At 37.7% G+C, this 15,715-nt stretch overlaps 4 protein-coding genes across 4 annotated transcripts; all 4 read left to right on the top strand.

The window, feature by feature from the left end:
• The first annotated feature begins 479 nt into the window (after window positions 1-479).
• LOC107774419 (uncharacterized) lies at window positions 480-2,362 on the top strand. Its single transcript, XM_075250690.1, has 5 exons — window positions 480-490; window positions 904-1,096; window positions 1,316-1,583; window positions 1,660-1,804; window positions 1,903-2,362. Exons 1-5 carry the CDS (start codon window positions 480-482, stop codon window positions 2,360-2,362), a joined length of 1,077 nt encoding a protein of 358 aa, XP_075106791.1.
• Window positions 2,363-4,279: 1,917 nt separating this feature from the next.
• LOC142179811 (uncharacterized) lies at window positions 4,280-4,819 on the top strand. Its single transcript, XM_075250689.1, has one exon. The coding sequence runs from the start codon at window positions 4,280-4,282 to the stop codon at window positions 4,817-4,819; it is 540 nt and encodes a 179-aa protein (XP_075106790.1).
• An 811-nt stretch (window positions 4,820-5,630) lies between these two features.
• Window positions 5,631-11,086, top strand: LOC107774411 (uncharacterized). The gene is made up of 3 exons (XM_016593932.2): window positions 5,631-7,553; window positions 10,242-10,417; window positions 10,507-11,086. The coding sequence occupies exons 1-3, from the start codon at window positions 5,846-5,848 to the stop codon at window positions 10,927-10,929; spliced, it is 2,307 nt and encodes a 768-aa protein (XP_016449418.2). The 5' UTR covers window positions 5,631-5,845; the 3' UTR covers window positions 10,930-11,086.
• Window positions 11,087-11,577: 491 nt separating this feature from the next.
• On the top strand, window positions 11,578-15,697 carry LOC107774413 (U2 small nuclear ribonucleoprotein A'). Its single transcript, XM_016593938.2, has 8 exons — window positions 11,578-11,733; window positions 11,850-11,890; window positions 11,973-12,102; window positions 12,216-12,421; window positions 13,466-13,639; window positions 14,513-14,563; window positions 14,699-14,875; window positions 15,394-15,697. Exons 1-8 carry the CDS (start codon window positions 11,652-11,654, stop codon window positions 15,397-15,399), a joined length of 867 nt encoding a protein of 288 aa, XP_016449424.1. The 5' UTR covers window positions 11,578-11,651; the 3' UTR covers window positions 15,400-15,697.
• Window positions 15,698-15,715: the final 18 nt, after the last annotated feature.

Here is a 15,715-nt window from a genome sequence, read left to right as displayed (position 1 = left end):
ATATGAAATAAAAATGGCTGCCCTACTACTAAATATCCTTAGATAAATACAAAAGAGCGACAATCCAAAAACTTAATTATAATGTATTTAACAATAATTCATCAAAATAATATTAAGTGTTACGCATAGCCGCACCATGGAACTTCTTTGTCAGTATTAACATAACCTAGAGTAAGAAATTTTTATGTATTGTAAATTTCACGCTTAGGAAGTGCGAAGTTAAAATATTTTCTCATTATAAAGATGCTCAATCGAAAATATAAATATTAGTAAAAATTTGGGGTGTTACAACTGAGCTGAACACTAAGGACATGCAGGAGGAGCTAGGCAAAGAGGCTACGGTAGATCAAATTGAAGCTACTATGGGAGCTATTGAGCAGGTGGCTCTGGACTCTAAGGTGGTGAATCCTGTAGATTGAAAAACAGAGCCAAAAACATGGACCAAATTGTTTCAGCAAAATCGAGTAGCTACTCATAGAATGGCTCTCAGGTATGTTCCTCCTCAGATTATAGAAGGTCAAACTGTGGTGAAACTAGATTTGCAAGATGTGAAAGAAGCAGAAGAGAGATAGAGTGCTGCGTTGATAACCTATATTGTAGGTGATAATCCTGGATATAATGCTATGAGGAGGTATATTGCTCAGCATTGACTTGATGTTGCTGAGCCAGATCTATTTCTTCATGAGGATGGATATTATGTGATAAAATTTCAAAACCTAACTGATATACATCGAGTGTTTTATGCCGGGCCTCATTCTATCAGAAATAGACCAATAATCCTCAAGCCATAGTCTCTAGATTTTGATCTAAGTAAAGAGTTTCTATCTGATATACCACTGAGGGTGATTTTTCCTAAATTGCCAATGAGTTGCTGGGTAGTGATGCCTTGAGCAAAATTGCTAGTGCTATTGGAAAACCCCTATTTGCTGATGAGTGCACCACTAAACAAACACGAATTTTCTATGCAAGAATGCTGATTGAAGTGAATGTTACAAAAGCAATGCCTACCGAGATTATGGTGATGGATCCTAGAGGAAGGGTATTTCAACAGGACTTGGTGTATGAGTGGAAGCCAGTATACTGTGACAAATGCCAGGTTATTGGTCATGTGTGTCGTACTCAATAAGGGCCAAGAGAACATAATGAAGAGCAACTAAAGAGAAGAAGAGAAACAAAGAAAGTAACATATGAATGGAGGACTAAAGGTCCTATCACTAATGCAGCATGTAACATAAAAAATGTGCAGAAAGAAGCAAGTGGTATAGAGATCTATAAGACAGATGAAGTAACTGATAAGTAAAATGGGATTGTCTAGGAGAAAACTCAACACTGTTTACCAGTGGAGACAAGGCAGTCCAATCATAATCAAAGTGAAGGAGGCATAGAGAACAATGGAGCGGCTGCAATAGACAAAGGCAAGAAGCAAGTGTTAGATTTTAGCCTTGAAAATTTTCCTATGCTAACACCTTTGTCTAGTAAAAATGGATCTAAAATTGGAACAATAGTTCCTAGTGGGAGCTTTACCTTGCCTCATGATAGGGGTGGGGGAATTAACTCAATCAATGAAGTGGTTACTATGGAATGTCAGGGGTATTAATAAGTGGTATAAGAGGAAGGAGCTGAAAAACTACTTGAAGACCAAAAACATCAAATTTGCAGGTATGATTGAAACTAGAGTAAAGGAGCAGAAAGCTAAAGGAGTCAGCCACCACATTGCCCCTGGCTGGGAGATACTATACAATTACAATGTTGCAGTAAATGGAAGAATATGGGTGATATGGGATACTAGTTACTACTCAGTCAAGTTAATCAAGGCAGAAGCACATGTTATCCATTGTGTTGTTAAAGACATCAGGAAGGACCACGAGTATGCAGTATCAATAGTCTATGGATTTAACGCAGTAGAAAAAAGGAAGCAGTTATGGGAAAACCTGATAGAGATAGATCAAATGACATCCATTCCATGGGTGATTGGGGGGATTTTAATGATGTCCTACAATTGCAAGATAGGATGCATGGAAATCCAGTTACTATGGCTGAAACTCAAGACTTCAGCAGGTGTATACAAGACCTAAGACTTAGTGAATTGACTTGGGAAGGTGAGTACTATACATGGTCTAATAAACAAGATGGCTGTGACAGGATATGGAGCAGAATTGGCAAGATTTTTGGCAATTATGAATGGATGATGCAATGGAGGCATATTTCTACTGTATATAAGATGCCTTTCATTTCTGATGATGCACCTATGAGCTTAACTTTCAATGATAATCAAAGAAGCAGGAAAACTCCATTCAATTTCTTTAATGTCTGGGCAGACCATGAGAGGTTCTTAACTGATGTTCAGCAAATTTGGCAATAAAGATTTCACAGGTAGAAGATCCAAGATGTGTGGATGAAACTCAAAGCATTAAGGCCAGTACTGAGAAAGCTTAATGTTGAGGAGTTTAAGTTCATTAGACAAAAGATAGAGATAGCCAGAATTGAACTTGAAAAGGTACAAAGAAGCATTGATACAAACTGCTCTGTTGAGATGTTGCTGAAGGAAAATGAGATGGTACAAAATCTGGAAAAGTGGGATATGATTGAAGAAGGAATTCTGAAACAAAAAGCTAGAGCAAAGTGGATACAGCTAGGTGATTCCAATACTAAATATTTCTCAGATGTCATGAAAGAAAGGAGCCAAAGGAAGCAAATATTAGAGCTGCATTCTATCACTGGTAACAGAATAACTGACTCAGAAAACATCAAAAGGGAGATAGTAGAATTCTATAAGTCACTGATGGGCGTTGATGCTCAATCACTTCCTGCTATAGATAAAATGGTTCTGCACAAGGGGCCTAAACTTAATCAACAACAAAGGATTGAATTGTGTAAAGATGTGACTCCAGAAGAAATTTATGAGGGTCTGTGTTCTATTGGTGATGATAAGGCACCTGGTGTTGATGGGTACAATGTATGCTTCTTTAAGAAAGCATGGCCCATTATCAAAGATGAAGTCACTGAAGCTGTACTGGAGTTTTTTACCACTGGAAAATTGTATAGGGCTATAAATTGCACAGCCATCACCTTGGTTCCTAAGGTTTCTAAGCCTAAAACTGTAAAAGAGTTCAGACCTATTGCATGTTGCACTATGCTATACAAAATGATATCCAAGATTCTAGCAGCAAGGATACAAGGCATCATTAGTACAATCATCAATGAAGCTCAAGCGGGGTTTATACCTGGGAGAAAGATTGCAGATAATATACTACTGGCACATGAGTTGGTGAAGGCTTATTCTAGGAAGAACATTTCTCATAGGTGTATGATAAAGATAGACTTACAGAAAGCTTATGATTATGTTGAATGGCCATATATGAGGCAAGTTATGGAAGAGTTAAGATTTCCTCAGCTATTCACATCTTGGGTTATGGAATGTATACAGACAGTTGATTACTCTATTATTATTAATGGTAAGCCAACAAAGCCATTCAATGCTGCTAAGGGATTGAGACAGGGTGATCCTATGTCACCTTTTTTGTTTGCCATAGCAATGAAGTACTTAAGTAGGAACCTGGCTAACCTTAAGATGGTGGATGAGTTTAAATATCACCCTAAGTGTGCCAAGCTAGGGATCACTCACCTAAGCTTTGCTGATGACTTGTTGTTATTTGCCAGAGGAGATCTGAAGTTAGTTCAAGTAGTGCAACAAAAATTTTATCAGTTCACTCAGGTTTCTGGGCTCTAAGCAAACCTCAACAAGAGTGAAACATATTTTGGAGGAGTTCCTATAGAAGATAGACAACAAATCCTTCAACTTTTGGGCCTTTCTACTCGAGAACTACCCTTCAAATACCTAGGTGTGCCTCTATCTACTAAGAAACTGAGTGTACTTCAATGGCAGCCCCTCATTGATAAAATGACTGCAAAGATTACTTCATGGACTGCAAAGACCTTGTCATATATAGGAAGAGAACAGATAGTTCAAAGTGTATTATTTGGTATCCAGGCTTTCTGGGCACAATTATTTATACTCCCAACAAAAGTGATCAAGATTGTGGAGGGGATATGTAGATCTTATATATGGTCCGGAGCAAATGAAATCACAAAGAAGGCTCTGCTGGCCTGGGACAGAGTATGTCTACCTAAAGCTGGAGGTGGCCTTAATATTATCAATTTTAAGTTATGGAACAAAGTAGCCATTGCTAAGACCAGCTAGGACTTAGCACATAAGCAAGACAAGCAATGGATCCGATGGATACATACATATTACATTAAAAATCAACAGATGAACACAATGCCAATACCACAACAAGCTTGTTGGATGGTGAGGAAAGTGATTGAGGCAAAGGAGATACTGGAAGCTAGACACTTTGTACAACTTCACAACAGAAGCTTGATCAGACAAATCTACTTGCACTTGCTTGGTGATTACAACAGGGTGGAATGGAAAAGCTTGATGTTTAATAATACAGCAAGACCAAAAGCAAAATTCATAATATGGCTTATGATGCATGGAAGATTGATGACATGTGACAGATTGAGCAGCTGGAAGATTATTGTTGATACTCAGTGTGTAATGTGCAGAAAACAAGTGAAAACCAGAGATCATCTATTCGTACAATGTGAATATACTAAGCAGATTTGGAGTAAACTGTGCAACTGGATGCAAAAGCAGTACCTGGGATTTATTGATTGGCACCAGTTCCTACAATGGGTAGTAATGTGCGCTAAAGGAAAATCTCAGCATGCACAGGTCTTTAAAGTGGTCTATGCGGAAGTTGCTTATCAAATTTGGATTGAAAGGAACAAGCGTATTTTTGAACAAAAAAAATAGAGTATGGGAGCAGACTGCAAAGGAAATAGCCTATGTTGTTAGTGTTCGAGTTACTCCTAGAAACAAGTCTTTTGTGTATAGTAGGGGTGTTCATAAAAACCCGAAAAATCGAACCAAACCGACTAAAAAAACGATACTTTTTAGGTTTGGTTTGGTTTTGGTTTTAAATTTTAAAAACCGATCAAATTTGGTTTGGTTTTGGTTTTAATAAAAAAATAACCGAAAAAACTGAACCAAACCGACTATAAAAAGTAGCTATATAAATTTATTATTACACCTATATATATGTTTATTTTTATATAAAGTTTCTGAAATTTTATGGTACATATTAGTCATTTGTATTTTTAGTCTAGTTCTTTGCTATTATAATAATCTAATTCTTTGCCTTCTAGTTTGATAGGTAGTTTTGTTTTGCTAAGTACAAGAATTTATTTTATGCTAAAAATAATCGATTTTTAATTGAGCACTTAAATTATTCATCACTATTTGAGTCGATTATCATCAATATATCTTGTTAAATGATAGATTTCTCAAAGAGCAATTAGTTTGATAGTGCTACATTAAAAATATAGTCGCCGAAATATGCGTTTGGTAGTGTATGTCTATTTAAGAAAAAACCGATAAATAACCGAAAAAATCGAAAAACCAACAAAAACCGAATCGATAAAAAACTGACTTAATTGGTTTGGTTCTAATATTTGAAAAATCGACTTAATTGGTTTGGTTTCTTTTTAGGGAAAAACCGACTCAAACCGAATCATGAACACCCCCTAGTGTATAACTTATGTTTCTAGATAGTAGAGTATGAAATGTCCATAGTATGATAGCAAACTGTGTTTTGTAATTGCTATAGTTTTGTAATTGCTATTTGGTGATTAGTTACCCAAAAAAAAATGAAGGCGAGGATTGCAGTAAGAAGCGTCCGTTTATGAATTGTGCAATCAACAATCGGAAACGGCGACGCATTAGGGGATTCTTATACTTTGTCTATTCTCAATTCTCCGGTTCTCCACTTCTAAACCGACGATGAGTAAACCGGTAAATATCGCCGCAACCGCCACGTCTCAGTCACAGCCACCGTTGGCCACTCAAGTCCAAGCACAAACAGCAAACGATTCGCTGCAGAATTACCTAACCAAACAATCGGAATTTCAGCAACCACCATTACATTCCCAGGATGACTCAATTTCCAATCTCCGCCAAATCTCCGGTGCCCTTTTGGCGGTCCATCGCTGCCTCACTGAGCTACAACAACACGTTGATTCCATCCGGACCTCAATCGACTCTATGCTACCCCCACATACAACTAATACCGCTCCTTTAACCACGTCATCACCACAAGCAGCGGCTTCCCCAGCCCCAGCCGCAGACACAACATCAACCCCAGTCCCAGTCCCTGAATCATCTTGGGAATCCGACCCATCTGAAGAAGAAGAAGAAGAGGAAGAAGTGAGATCCTCTCCTCGTTCAGAGCTGATATCCACTCATCGTTCAGAGCTGGAAACCCTCTGCGAAAAAGAGGAAGAGGAAGAGGAAGATGTGAGATCCCCTCCTCGTTCAGAGCTGATATCCACTCATCGTTCAGAGCTGGAGAGCCTCTGCGATAAAAAAGTGAAAGTAGAAGACAAAGAAGAGGAAGACGCGAGATGCCCTCCTCGTTCAGAGCTGATATGCCCTCCTCGTTCAGAGCTGGAGAGCCTCTGCGATAAAGAAGTGATAGAAGAAGACAAAGAAGAGAAAGACGTGAGATGCCCTCCTCGTTCAGAGGTGGAGAACCTCTGCGATAAAAAAGTGAAAGTAGAAGACAAAGAAGAGGAAGACGCGAGATGCCCTCCTCGTTCAGAGCTGGAGAGCCTCTGCGATAAAGAAGTGATAGAAGAAGACAAAGAAGAGAAAGACGTGAGATGCCCTCCTCGTTCAGAGCTGGAGAGCCTCTGCGATAAAGAAGTGATAGAAGAAGACAAAGAAGAGGAAGACGTGAGATGCCCTCCTCGTTCAGAGCTGGAGAGCCTCTGCGACAAAGAAGTGATAGAAGAAGACAAAGAAGAGGAAGACGTGAGATTTCCTCCTCGTTCAGAGCTGATATCCACTCATCGTTCAGAGCTGGAGAGCCTCTGCGAAAAAGAAGTGAAAGAAGAAAAAGAAGAGGAAGACGTGAGATTTCCTCCTCGTTCAGAGCTGATATCTACTCCTCGTTCAGAGCTGGAGAGCCTCTGCGAAATGATGGATGGTCGCGGTCTGCGGAGGTACATGGTAATGCATCTCTTAGATATAAAAGGACTGCTTGAGCAAGTCCCTAAGGCATTGAGACTCTCCAGCAATCCAGCAAGGCTTGTATTGGAATGTGTCGGCAAGTTTTATACTCAAAAGGGCAAGGCGTTCGTTAAGGGCTCGCAAATGGTCCAGTCAAGGAAGGCTTCTGTATTGGTTTTGCAGTGCTTCTTGTTGATGGGAATCAGCGACGAGATTGAGATAGGGGTGAAGCAAGAGGCGGAGCAGGCAGCTTTAGCATGGAGAAAGAGGTTGATTGCCGAAGCAGGCATACTTAAGGCTGAAGAAATTGATGCCCGGGGTTTGTTGATGCTTGTTGGGTGTTTCGGAATTCCAGGAAGATTTAAAAATGAGGATATCAGGGATTTGATTTGGGTAATTTTCCACGGGCAGGGGAGAATTCGCAAAATTTTATTTTCTGGTAGCCTCAGGAGATCAAATGTCCTCGTGGCAAAGATTCCAGGTCCTTTTTTCATGAATTCAATTTGTCACTAAGCTACGTTTGCATTTCATCACTCGCTACTCTGGTACATGCTTGTTTGGTGACCATTTAACTAGTCTGATTGGACATGATTACCTAGAAGCAACAAATAAATACCTAATGATCTCATTTTCAAAGTTCTTTATTCCACAACATAAATTTCTTACTTTGTATATTTCTTCCTTTTATGTCAGTAGATGGATGTAAAACCTAAAATTAAGATAGGAAAAATGAAATGAAAGAGTGTTACGGAAGTGTCATGTGAGAAAAGGATGTCTAACAAAGTGGAAGACAAGTTCTATAGAAGGGTTGTAAGACCAACAATTTTATATGAGAACGAATGGGCCTTTAAGTACCAACATATCCACAAAAATGAAGAACGTAAAAATGCGGATGTTAAAATGAATATATTAACTCTATAAGATTTGATTAAGTTAGAAATAATCACATCCAACAGATGGTGCAAGTAACGCATAGAGGAGAAAATAAAAGGTCAAAATTGGTGAGTAGATCTCCATGTGCCCGGATGGTAGGTGTAATAATATGATGGCTGAATGTGATAAAATTGGACTTACCAATCATAAACCCCATGGAGGGAAGTTGTCTTAAAGGACCTAAAAACCTACAAAATCAGTGCATATTTGGCTTAGAACATAATAAAATGAGAGGATCCATATGGGTGATACCAACTGATTGAGATTAAGGCTTAGTTTTTGTTGTTGCACTTACAACAGGTGTAGGGATAAATGTATAAATTTGAAAATTCATAGAATTGGAATCCTAATTTGTCGTGGTAGTCAAATTATTTAGTATTGGAATGAAATGAACCTCAATAGCGCGCAATTGACGCAAAGTATTTTCATATAATTGGACCCAAGTACCCAACTAGGTTGAGATTGAGGCATAGTTGATAAAGTTGATTGTTTTATGTAAGTAGTATTTCTTCGATGTACTGAGGTGAGGTTCCCATACATTAGTTAGTGGCAAAAGTATAACATAATGTCTTGGTCGAACTCAGAAAGAAGAGACTCAAAAAAGGACAAACAAGTAAGAAATTCGGTATATATGTATTTTTTGCTTTAATTGTTGATTTGTAAAGTAAAATTGGTTTGCGTGTAAGGATTGCTGACTTTATTCCATGTTTGATCCAACGAGAACAGTAATATAAATTATGGTGGTAATGGGTTAGGGGGCTTCAATTTTTTGATAATTATTAGAAGCCACTAAACCAATTGAGCTAATTGCTACTGCTCTAAATATGAAAGTGAAGAGAAAGCTTGCCAAATTAGGGGAGTTAATGTATTCCTACCCCGGTGGCTTGAAACTTGCTACACCTCTAAAGTACAAGAGCATTTCCTAGCTGGTTCACTATGGTGAAAAGGATGAAGGACCCATTGCTTGCAAAAAATAAAAATTCATATAGGAGTTCTCTCTTTCTTATACAGTTTAGCGAGGGTGGCCAGGAGATAATTATTGAGGATTCACTAACAAGCAGGAGAAGCTCTTGGCTTCTAAGGTGACGAACTTACTCCTTTACACTGATGACCACATCATCATTCCATCAAATCATGACTGAATTTGGTGACCTTCTATCTCGAAGGATGTATTGGATTACTGGTTTCGAAGAGGGTCTAGGCTTTGTGCTTATTTGAGTACTACTTCCCTGGTCCAATTTTTACTGCTTTTCCGTAATGGAGCTGAAACTGATGGTGACGGTGAAATAACTGCTGCTGCTGGCTGTGAAACAGGAACAAACAATGATCTAAAAGCTGGCATGCTGCATGATCTGACAAGTTTTGGAAACATTTCCAGCACAAAAATAAGTGAAGCTGAGGATCAAGTATTATCTAGCTTATCTTGAGAAGATCTGAACAGGAAGTTTGGCTCATGAACTTTTTCATAAACAGAAGACTGATATTTGCACCATTATGCACACTAGCGTACTACCTTAGAACCAAAAGTTGTAATTTAACTCATTGTTGTCTGGATTTCCTACCTTGAACCTTGATGACAAGGTTCTTATTGAGGATGTGAGTATTCTTGTGAAGGAGCAAGTGTACCAAGCTGACTATGATTCCACGACGGATGCCACGGATGAAATGCAAAATAACTTTGTGTGGGACATAGACTGAGCATGTGAAGTTGAGCAAAAGTGTGGGTGAGAAATTAGTTATAAACGTAGCAAAAGGGCTCAGAGCATTTTGGAGGTTGAAGTTGTCAATTGTTTGGCTCTGTTTTCTCATCTCCTTTCATCTATGTTCCTCATCCCCTTCTGGTTACTTATTTCTCTGTTATTTCCAGATTCTCTACTTAGTTGTGATGTGCTAGAAATTGTGTTGTTCCTTTTGTCAGTTGTAATTTAGAGTTCAGTAATCACAATATAAATCAGTGGTTGGTGTTGAGATTTGCATTTTTACACTTTCCAATTTAGGTAAACTGTAAAAGTCATGGACCTCTTTTCAAACCTCATATCTGCTTGGAGGTTACATTCCTTCTTATTTGTTTGTTTTCGTTGTTCGTGATTTCGGAGATGAAGCCTTATTATGTGATTATATCTTTATATGATTCATTTTACAGTTTTTGATACCTTATCTCAAATAATACATTTGACCTTGTCGTAGTTGCTAATTTATCGCTTACTTAACACTATTTTATGTAAATCTATGGCAGATATAATAGAGGGGATGGCGATGCAAAAGATGGAAGTTGACGCTGCTCATATTGCCTATACCTTTGGAATTGAGGACAGAGTTAGCCCTCAGAGATTTTTGACATCATTTTTACTAGAGTCAGAAGAGTCATTGAAGAAAATGGTGGAACAATCACAAGGTTCACTTGCTGCTGTGGTAATTTCTTTCCAGCACTGATAGCCCTCCCTCCCTGATTTCTCTCCTGATCTGCTCAAGTTAACCGTACATTTTGTTATTTTGTACAGGATCAAGCAAAAAGGAAGCACTTGTTTGATCTGAGATCTGTTATCAAATGTTTGGGACATCATGATATTGATCCTTCAGAACTTCTTCCCAGGTGGCAAATCAATGAGAAAATAATGAGCTTGGAGAAAGAAATTACCGTAGGTGAGAACCTTAACAAAAAAGAAATTGCCAGAGGTGCGAAGATGGCACAAAAGAGAAAAATTGATGAAACTGAGTCGTCTAGATGGTTCAGCAACAAAGAACCGAAGCACTCACATGTTTCAAATCCATGGCTACAACAGGAAAGAGTTGATAGTACACCGGGGCAAATAGGGAGTCATACTGGTCAGCTATATGGAAGGCTTGGAAATGCAGCCATGTATGACGGACTGGCCTCCTGCAGCTATACTCATCCTTTGTCCTACTTGTACTGGCCGAGATAGTTTGTCATTACTTTCTACCTTAGTTTCTATTTTTGTTGTATTTCACTAAGGTCTCTTAAGACGTACATAGTCTCAGAAATGTTTGCGTTTCATTAGCTACTGAGAAAACTCTAGCCAATATTCAAGGCTTAGATAATAAGATCTCAAATTTTATTTACTTGTTTATCTCATTCTCCTTAAATACACCAGATACATTTTATGTTTGCTCCCTTCCTCCTTGTTTCTTTATCTCATTTTGCTTTAATCCAAGAGGTCAAAGCTTCAATTCAGTGGTCCTATCAACTGACCCGTAAAATAAACAGAAGGAAAAAAAAGAAGAGATGATGGTGTCTTTGGTATTTAGTTTTCATGAAAGATGTTACATGTGCAGTTGTGGTAAAATAGATTAATTAGAAAACTTATTTGTAGGCCATATTTCGATATTCTGTTAGGCAAAAAGTAACTTATAGCAAATAGTAAATGTGAGAAAGAGATTATAGAAGTGATGTATTAGTACTATTAATTTTGAGAATTAAAATTGACAACAATATGTTTATGTATTCGCCGAAAAATGTAATGCAGAACAATTTTTGGACATATATACAGCCGAATCGTACTGTAATATAGTCCGACCAAGGGCAATATAGTAAACTTACTCTTAGTTTCTCCTCCAGGCTTACAAAAACCTTAAGCAGTGAGAATATAGGGGTTTTTCTTGCTTCGGCTGCAGAAGTGATAGAAAAATGGTGAGGCTAACGGCGGATTTGATTTGGAAAAGTCCTCACTTCTTCAATGCCATTCGCGAACGCGAGTTAGATCTTCGAGGTTTCTTCTTTAAACCCTAGTATTTCTCTTTTAGCTTCGAACTCCAACACATAACTTTTAAAGCGCGCTGTGGTAAAAGCTTAATGTTTAATTTTATAACTTTTTTTTGTGCACAGGAAATAAGATTCCTGTTATTGAGAACTTGGGTGCTACTGAGGTCAGCTTCTTTTGCTTCTTGTTTTACTTAAGATTTATATTTATTGGGAAGAGTTTCAGAAATTGCTTTTTTTGTTTAACAGGATCAATTCGACACAATTGATTTATCTGATAATGAGATTGTTAAACTCGAGAATTTTCCTTATCTTAATCGGCTTGGAACCTTACTAATGAACAACAATAGGATTACGCGTATTAACCCCAACATTGGAGGTGAGATATTAGGCGAATGAAGTGTTTATGTTCCATTCTAAGTGTCATAAATTTGATTTTGTTAGGGTTTTTATTTGATGAGAGATTTGTTTTTGTTTTTTGTGATGTTGCAGAGTTTCTGCCAAAGTTGCACACTTTGATTCTTACCAGCAATAGACTTACAAATCTGGTTGAAATTGATCCGCTTGCGTCTCTACCAAACCTGAAGTTTCTTAGTCTGCTTGACAACAATATCACAAAGAGACCAAATTATCGACTTTATGTCATTCACAAATTGAAGTCCTTGCGTTTGTTGGATTTCAGGAAAGTAAAGCAAAAGGTTAGTTTGCTGGTTCCTTCCGTCTCTTCATTTGAATGATGTAGGAACTCCTAAAATATGTTGATGGTTCAGCTTGTGGTTTTAGGTAAAATTGTCCTGCTGTACTTGTTATTTGGACTTGAAATACGGTGCCATCCTGAATTTCCTCAAACATGCTAGAAAAAGTATAACAATTTATTACGTATAAAAAGAAACAGAGAATGGGTTCCCAATTTTGAAACCATATGCATTTTCTTCTTTTATCCTTGCAAAATGCTCCTTTAATTAAGTGGGGGCTGTTCAGCATGCGGTCTGAACCAGTGTAGTTGCATAAGATAGCGTCAAGTTTGCACACATAGAGAAATGACAGACCTTGTAAATCTGTTTGCTAGAAAATTAAATGGAAATGGAGAAGACAAAGGTTACCCTCCTTGAATAGGCCGAACCCCAAGATAAGGTGCCTAAATGAAAAATACTTTTAGGTTTAGGGTGCTGTCTATTCTTAGTATCTTAATTTTATCCTTTTAAAGAAGTTTTAAGATTATATCTTAAAGCAGAGGACATAGCTGGTATAAATTCTATTACCCGTCGAAAACTTAATAGTATTTGGTTAGAAAAACTCTATTACTTGTCTTGGATTTAACTTGTAGTTGTTTGCTTTATGAGATTGCCAATAAGCATTATTTTATTGAGATATTCTGGGATTAGACACATGAACTCAGACCTTAACATATAATGTTACTACACTCTTTTACTTGTCTATATAAACATACAACTATTATGTATGCTTGCTCATCTCTTTATTCGCTGATGCTCGATGGTTGACTGGTTGTTTCTGGTTTCATGCCAGAATTTCTAGGGTATGTTCGTTAAATCTGTATTAAGTGATGTATGAAATCGAGCTTTTGTACTCCATGCCGTTGAAGCTTGTATTCCATTTGCGTTTATGATTAACCAATCCAAATGTTATATTTTCTCCTTTGGATTGGAGGTGGGTGAGGAAGCACCCAGAATTACTTTAAACAGCTGCATATTGAGCTGTCGGGCTTAATTTTGTTGATATAGGAGCGATTGGAAGCAAGTAATTTATTTGCGTCAGAAGAAGCTGAAGAACAGGCTAAAAAGGAATCTGTGAAGACCTTTGTACCTGGTGAGGTTCCGGCAGCCACCGAGGAAACAAAGGAAGATGAAGCACCTAAACCAGTTGCTCCTACACCTGAGCAAATTATAGCAATTAAGGTACAATATGTCATTTATCACTTACTGTTCCTTAGCAATTCTTCCTCTTTTCGATTGCATTTTAAGGATTAGGATGGTGGAACAGATTGTTTTGACATGTCTATATGTCGAGGGAATTTGTTGTTATGAAATATGGATAGGACCAACCTATTTACTGTCTGTGTAAAAGAGGTCAACTACTTACTATCTGATTTATGTTTTCTGTCTAGCCTTCAGTTGCAAGTGCCAATCATTCCACACACACACACCCCAAAAATAAAAAAATAAAAAAATACAGTACTCCTTTGTACAGCTCTGTGAACAGCACTTTGCCCATATAAAGCTTACAAATCAACTAGTTTCAGCAACACAACCAATCATAAAATGAAATGCTTTTTGAGAACGAACAGTGGTTAACAAAGCAATCTTCACTATATCAGGTCGTAATAGACCAGAACATTAGAAAGAAAACTATATATTGAGTCATAGAAGAACAGTACCTTCTTTGGATTGAGGCTACTTGTTTGAATCTTGTAAGAGAAGTCATCAGACTCTTCCAGTGACTTGTAGGTCAGAGCTCAACTAGTTAGCTCTTTTATTATAATAGGAGCATGTCATGTCCACTGAATTTGTTGTCAACATCAATGGACCGTTGCACAAGAGAGGCTAGAAGGAGTTTATACTTATTGGTCTTGATGCACTAAGCTTTTCTCTTTATTGGTAAAATTTGGTCTAAATATGGGTTTTCATGATTATGGAACCGCACCCAGTAGATTGAAGCATGCCGAATAACTCTCCTCATGGATTTGTGAAGAAGACACCACTCCAAAAGTGAATAGAACAGTCCTTTCCTTCTTGCTAGTTCAATTAATTTATTTCTTTTTGCATGTGCAGGCTGCCATTGTGAATTCCCAAACTCTCGAGGAGGTTGCTAGACTTGAACAGGTGATACATAAAGTTTTGATTTACTAAATTAGTATATTTGTCAACTTTTTCCTTTATGAAGAAGACCTTGCTCATATCCCCTTACTTTTTCTAATATGTTTTGGGAAACTTATGGTGACGTGTAAAATTGTGCAGGCATTGAGGTCTGGCCAGCTTCCTGCAGATCTAAATATTGGTGATTACGATATTGCTGCTAAAAAGGAAGACGCCAAAGAAGACAAGATGGTAACAGATGGCGACGATAAAGCTAACAAGACGGAGGAGGAAAATATACCTGAGCAGAAGACTGACGGTCCTACAGATATGGAGCAGGTGCAAATTATTCTAATATAAAACTTGATGACTGTCTTTCTTTTTTCTTATGTTATACTGCCTCTTGTTTAAGTTTTCTGGGTTATCATCTGGAACTGGTTGGTACTTGCATTAGCTTACAAGAAGAATATCATTTTGGTCAACGTACTGAGTTACTTAACTGTTGCATGCCTAAATTTTGGAACAGTGAGCCAAAGTGGTAAGGTTGCGTACATTTTACCCCTCCGGACCCCACTTGTGGGAAACTACTGGGTTTGTTGTTGTTCTTGAGCCAAAGTTTTGAGAATCACTCATAGCATTACTATACCTTCCCTATTCATTGCGGGTTGGTTATTTGTCAGCACCGGTTTAGCTGTGTTAAATAAATCATCTAGCTTAATGCGTAAATGCATTAGTAGACTTGTCTATTTGTTTATGCCCTTTGACTTTCACAATGTATTCCAGAAAACTGCATTGTACTGTTTAAGTCGCCTAATTTCCTCTGTTTTTTTTTTTTTTTTTTTTTTTACTTTTTTCAGGAGTAGACACCCGGAGTTATCATGTGTGAGGTGGAACATTCCGATGCCAGTACCGTGCCTCTAGTCATGCACGGTTGATCTGCAGATTCATTTTTAAGAGATAGGGATTAAATTGTATTCTGCTGTGTACTAAGACCTTTTCTTGCATTTTGATCTTAAAAGACTGAATAGCTGCCAAGTTTATATCTTTAGCTTGAAAGCATCAAGTGAGAAAGCTGAATTAATGTGTCAAAGTTGTATTACTGTCGGTTGGATGAGAGAGAATGTAGAAAAAACAAAAAACAAAAAACAAAAGGTTTGGTTAGTCGTGTCTTTTCTTTGT

The sequence above is a fragment of the Nicotiana tabacum genome, chromosome 4, assembly GCF_000715075.1.
Source record: "Nicotiana tabacum cultivar K326 chromosome 4, ASM71507v2, whole genome shotgun sequence".
Lineage (NCBI taxonomy): Eukaryota > Viridiplantae > Streptophyta > Magnoliopsida > Solanales > Solanaceae > Nicotiana > Nicotiana tabacum.
Note: the sequence above shows the minus strand (reverse complement) of the source record. Positions and strands in the feature narration are given on the sequence as shown.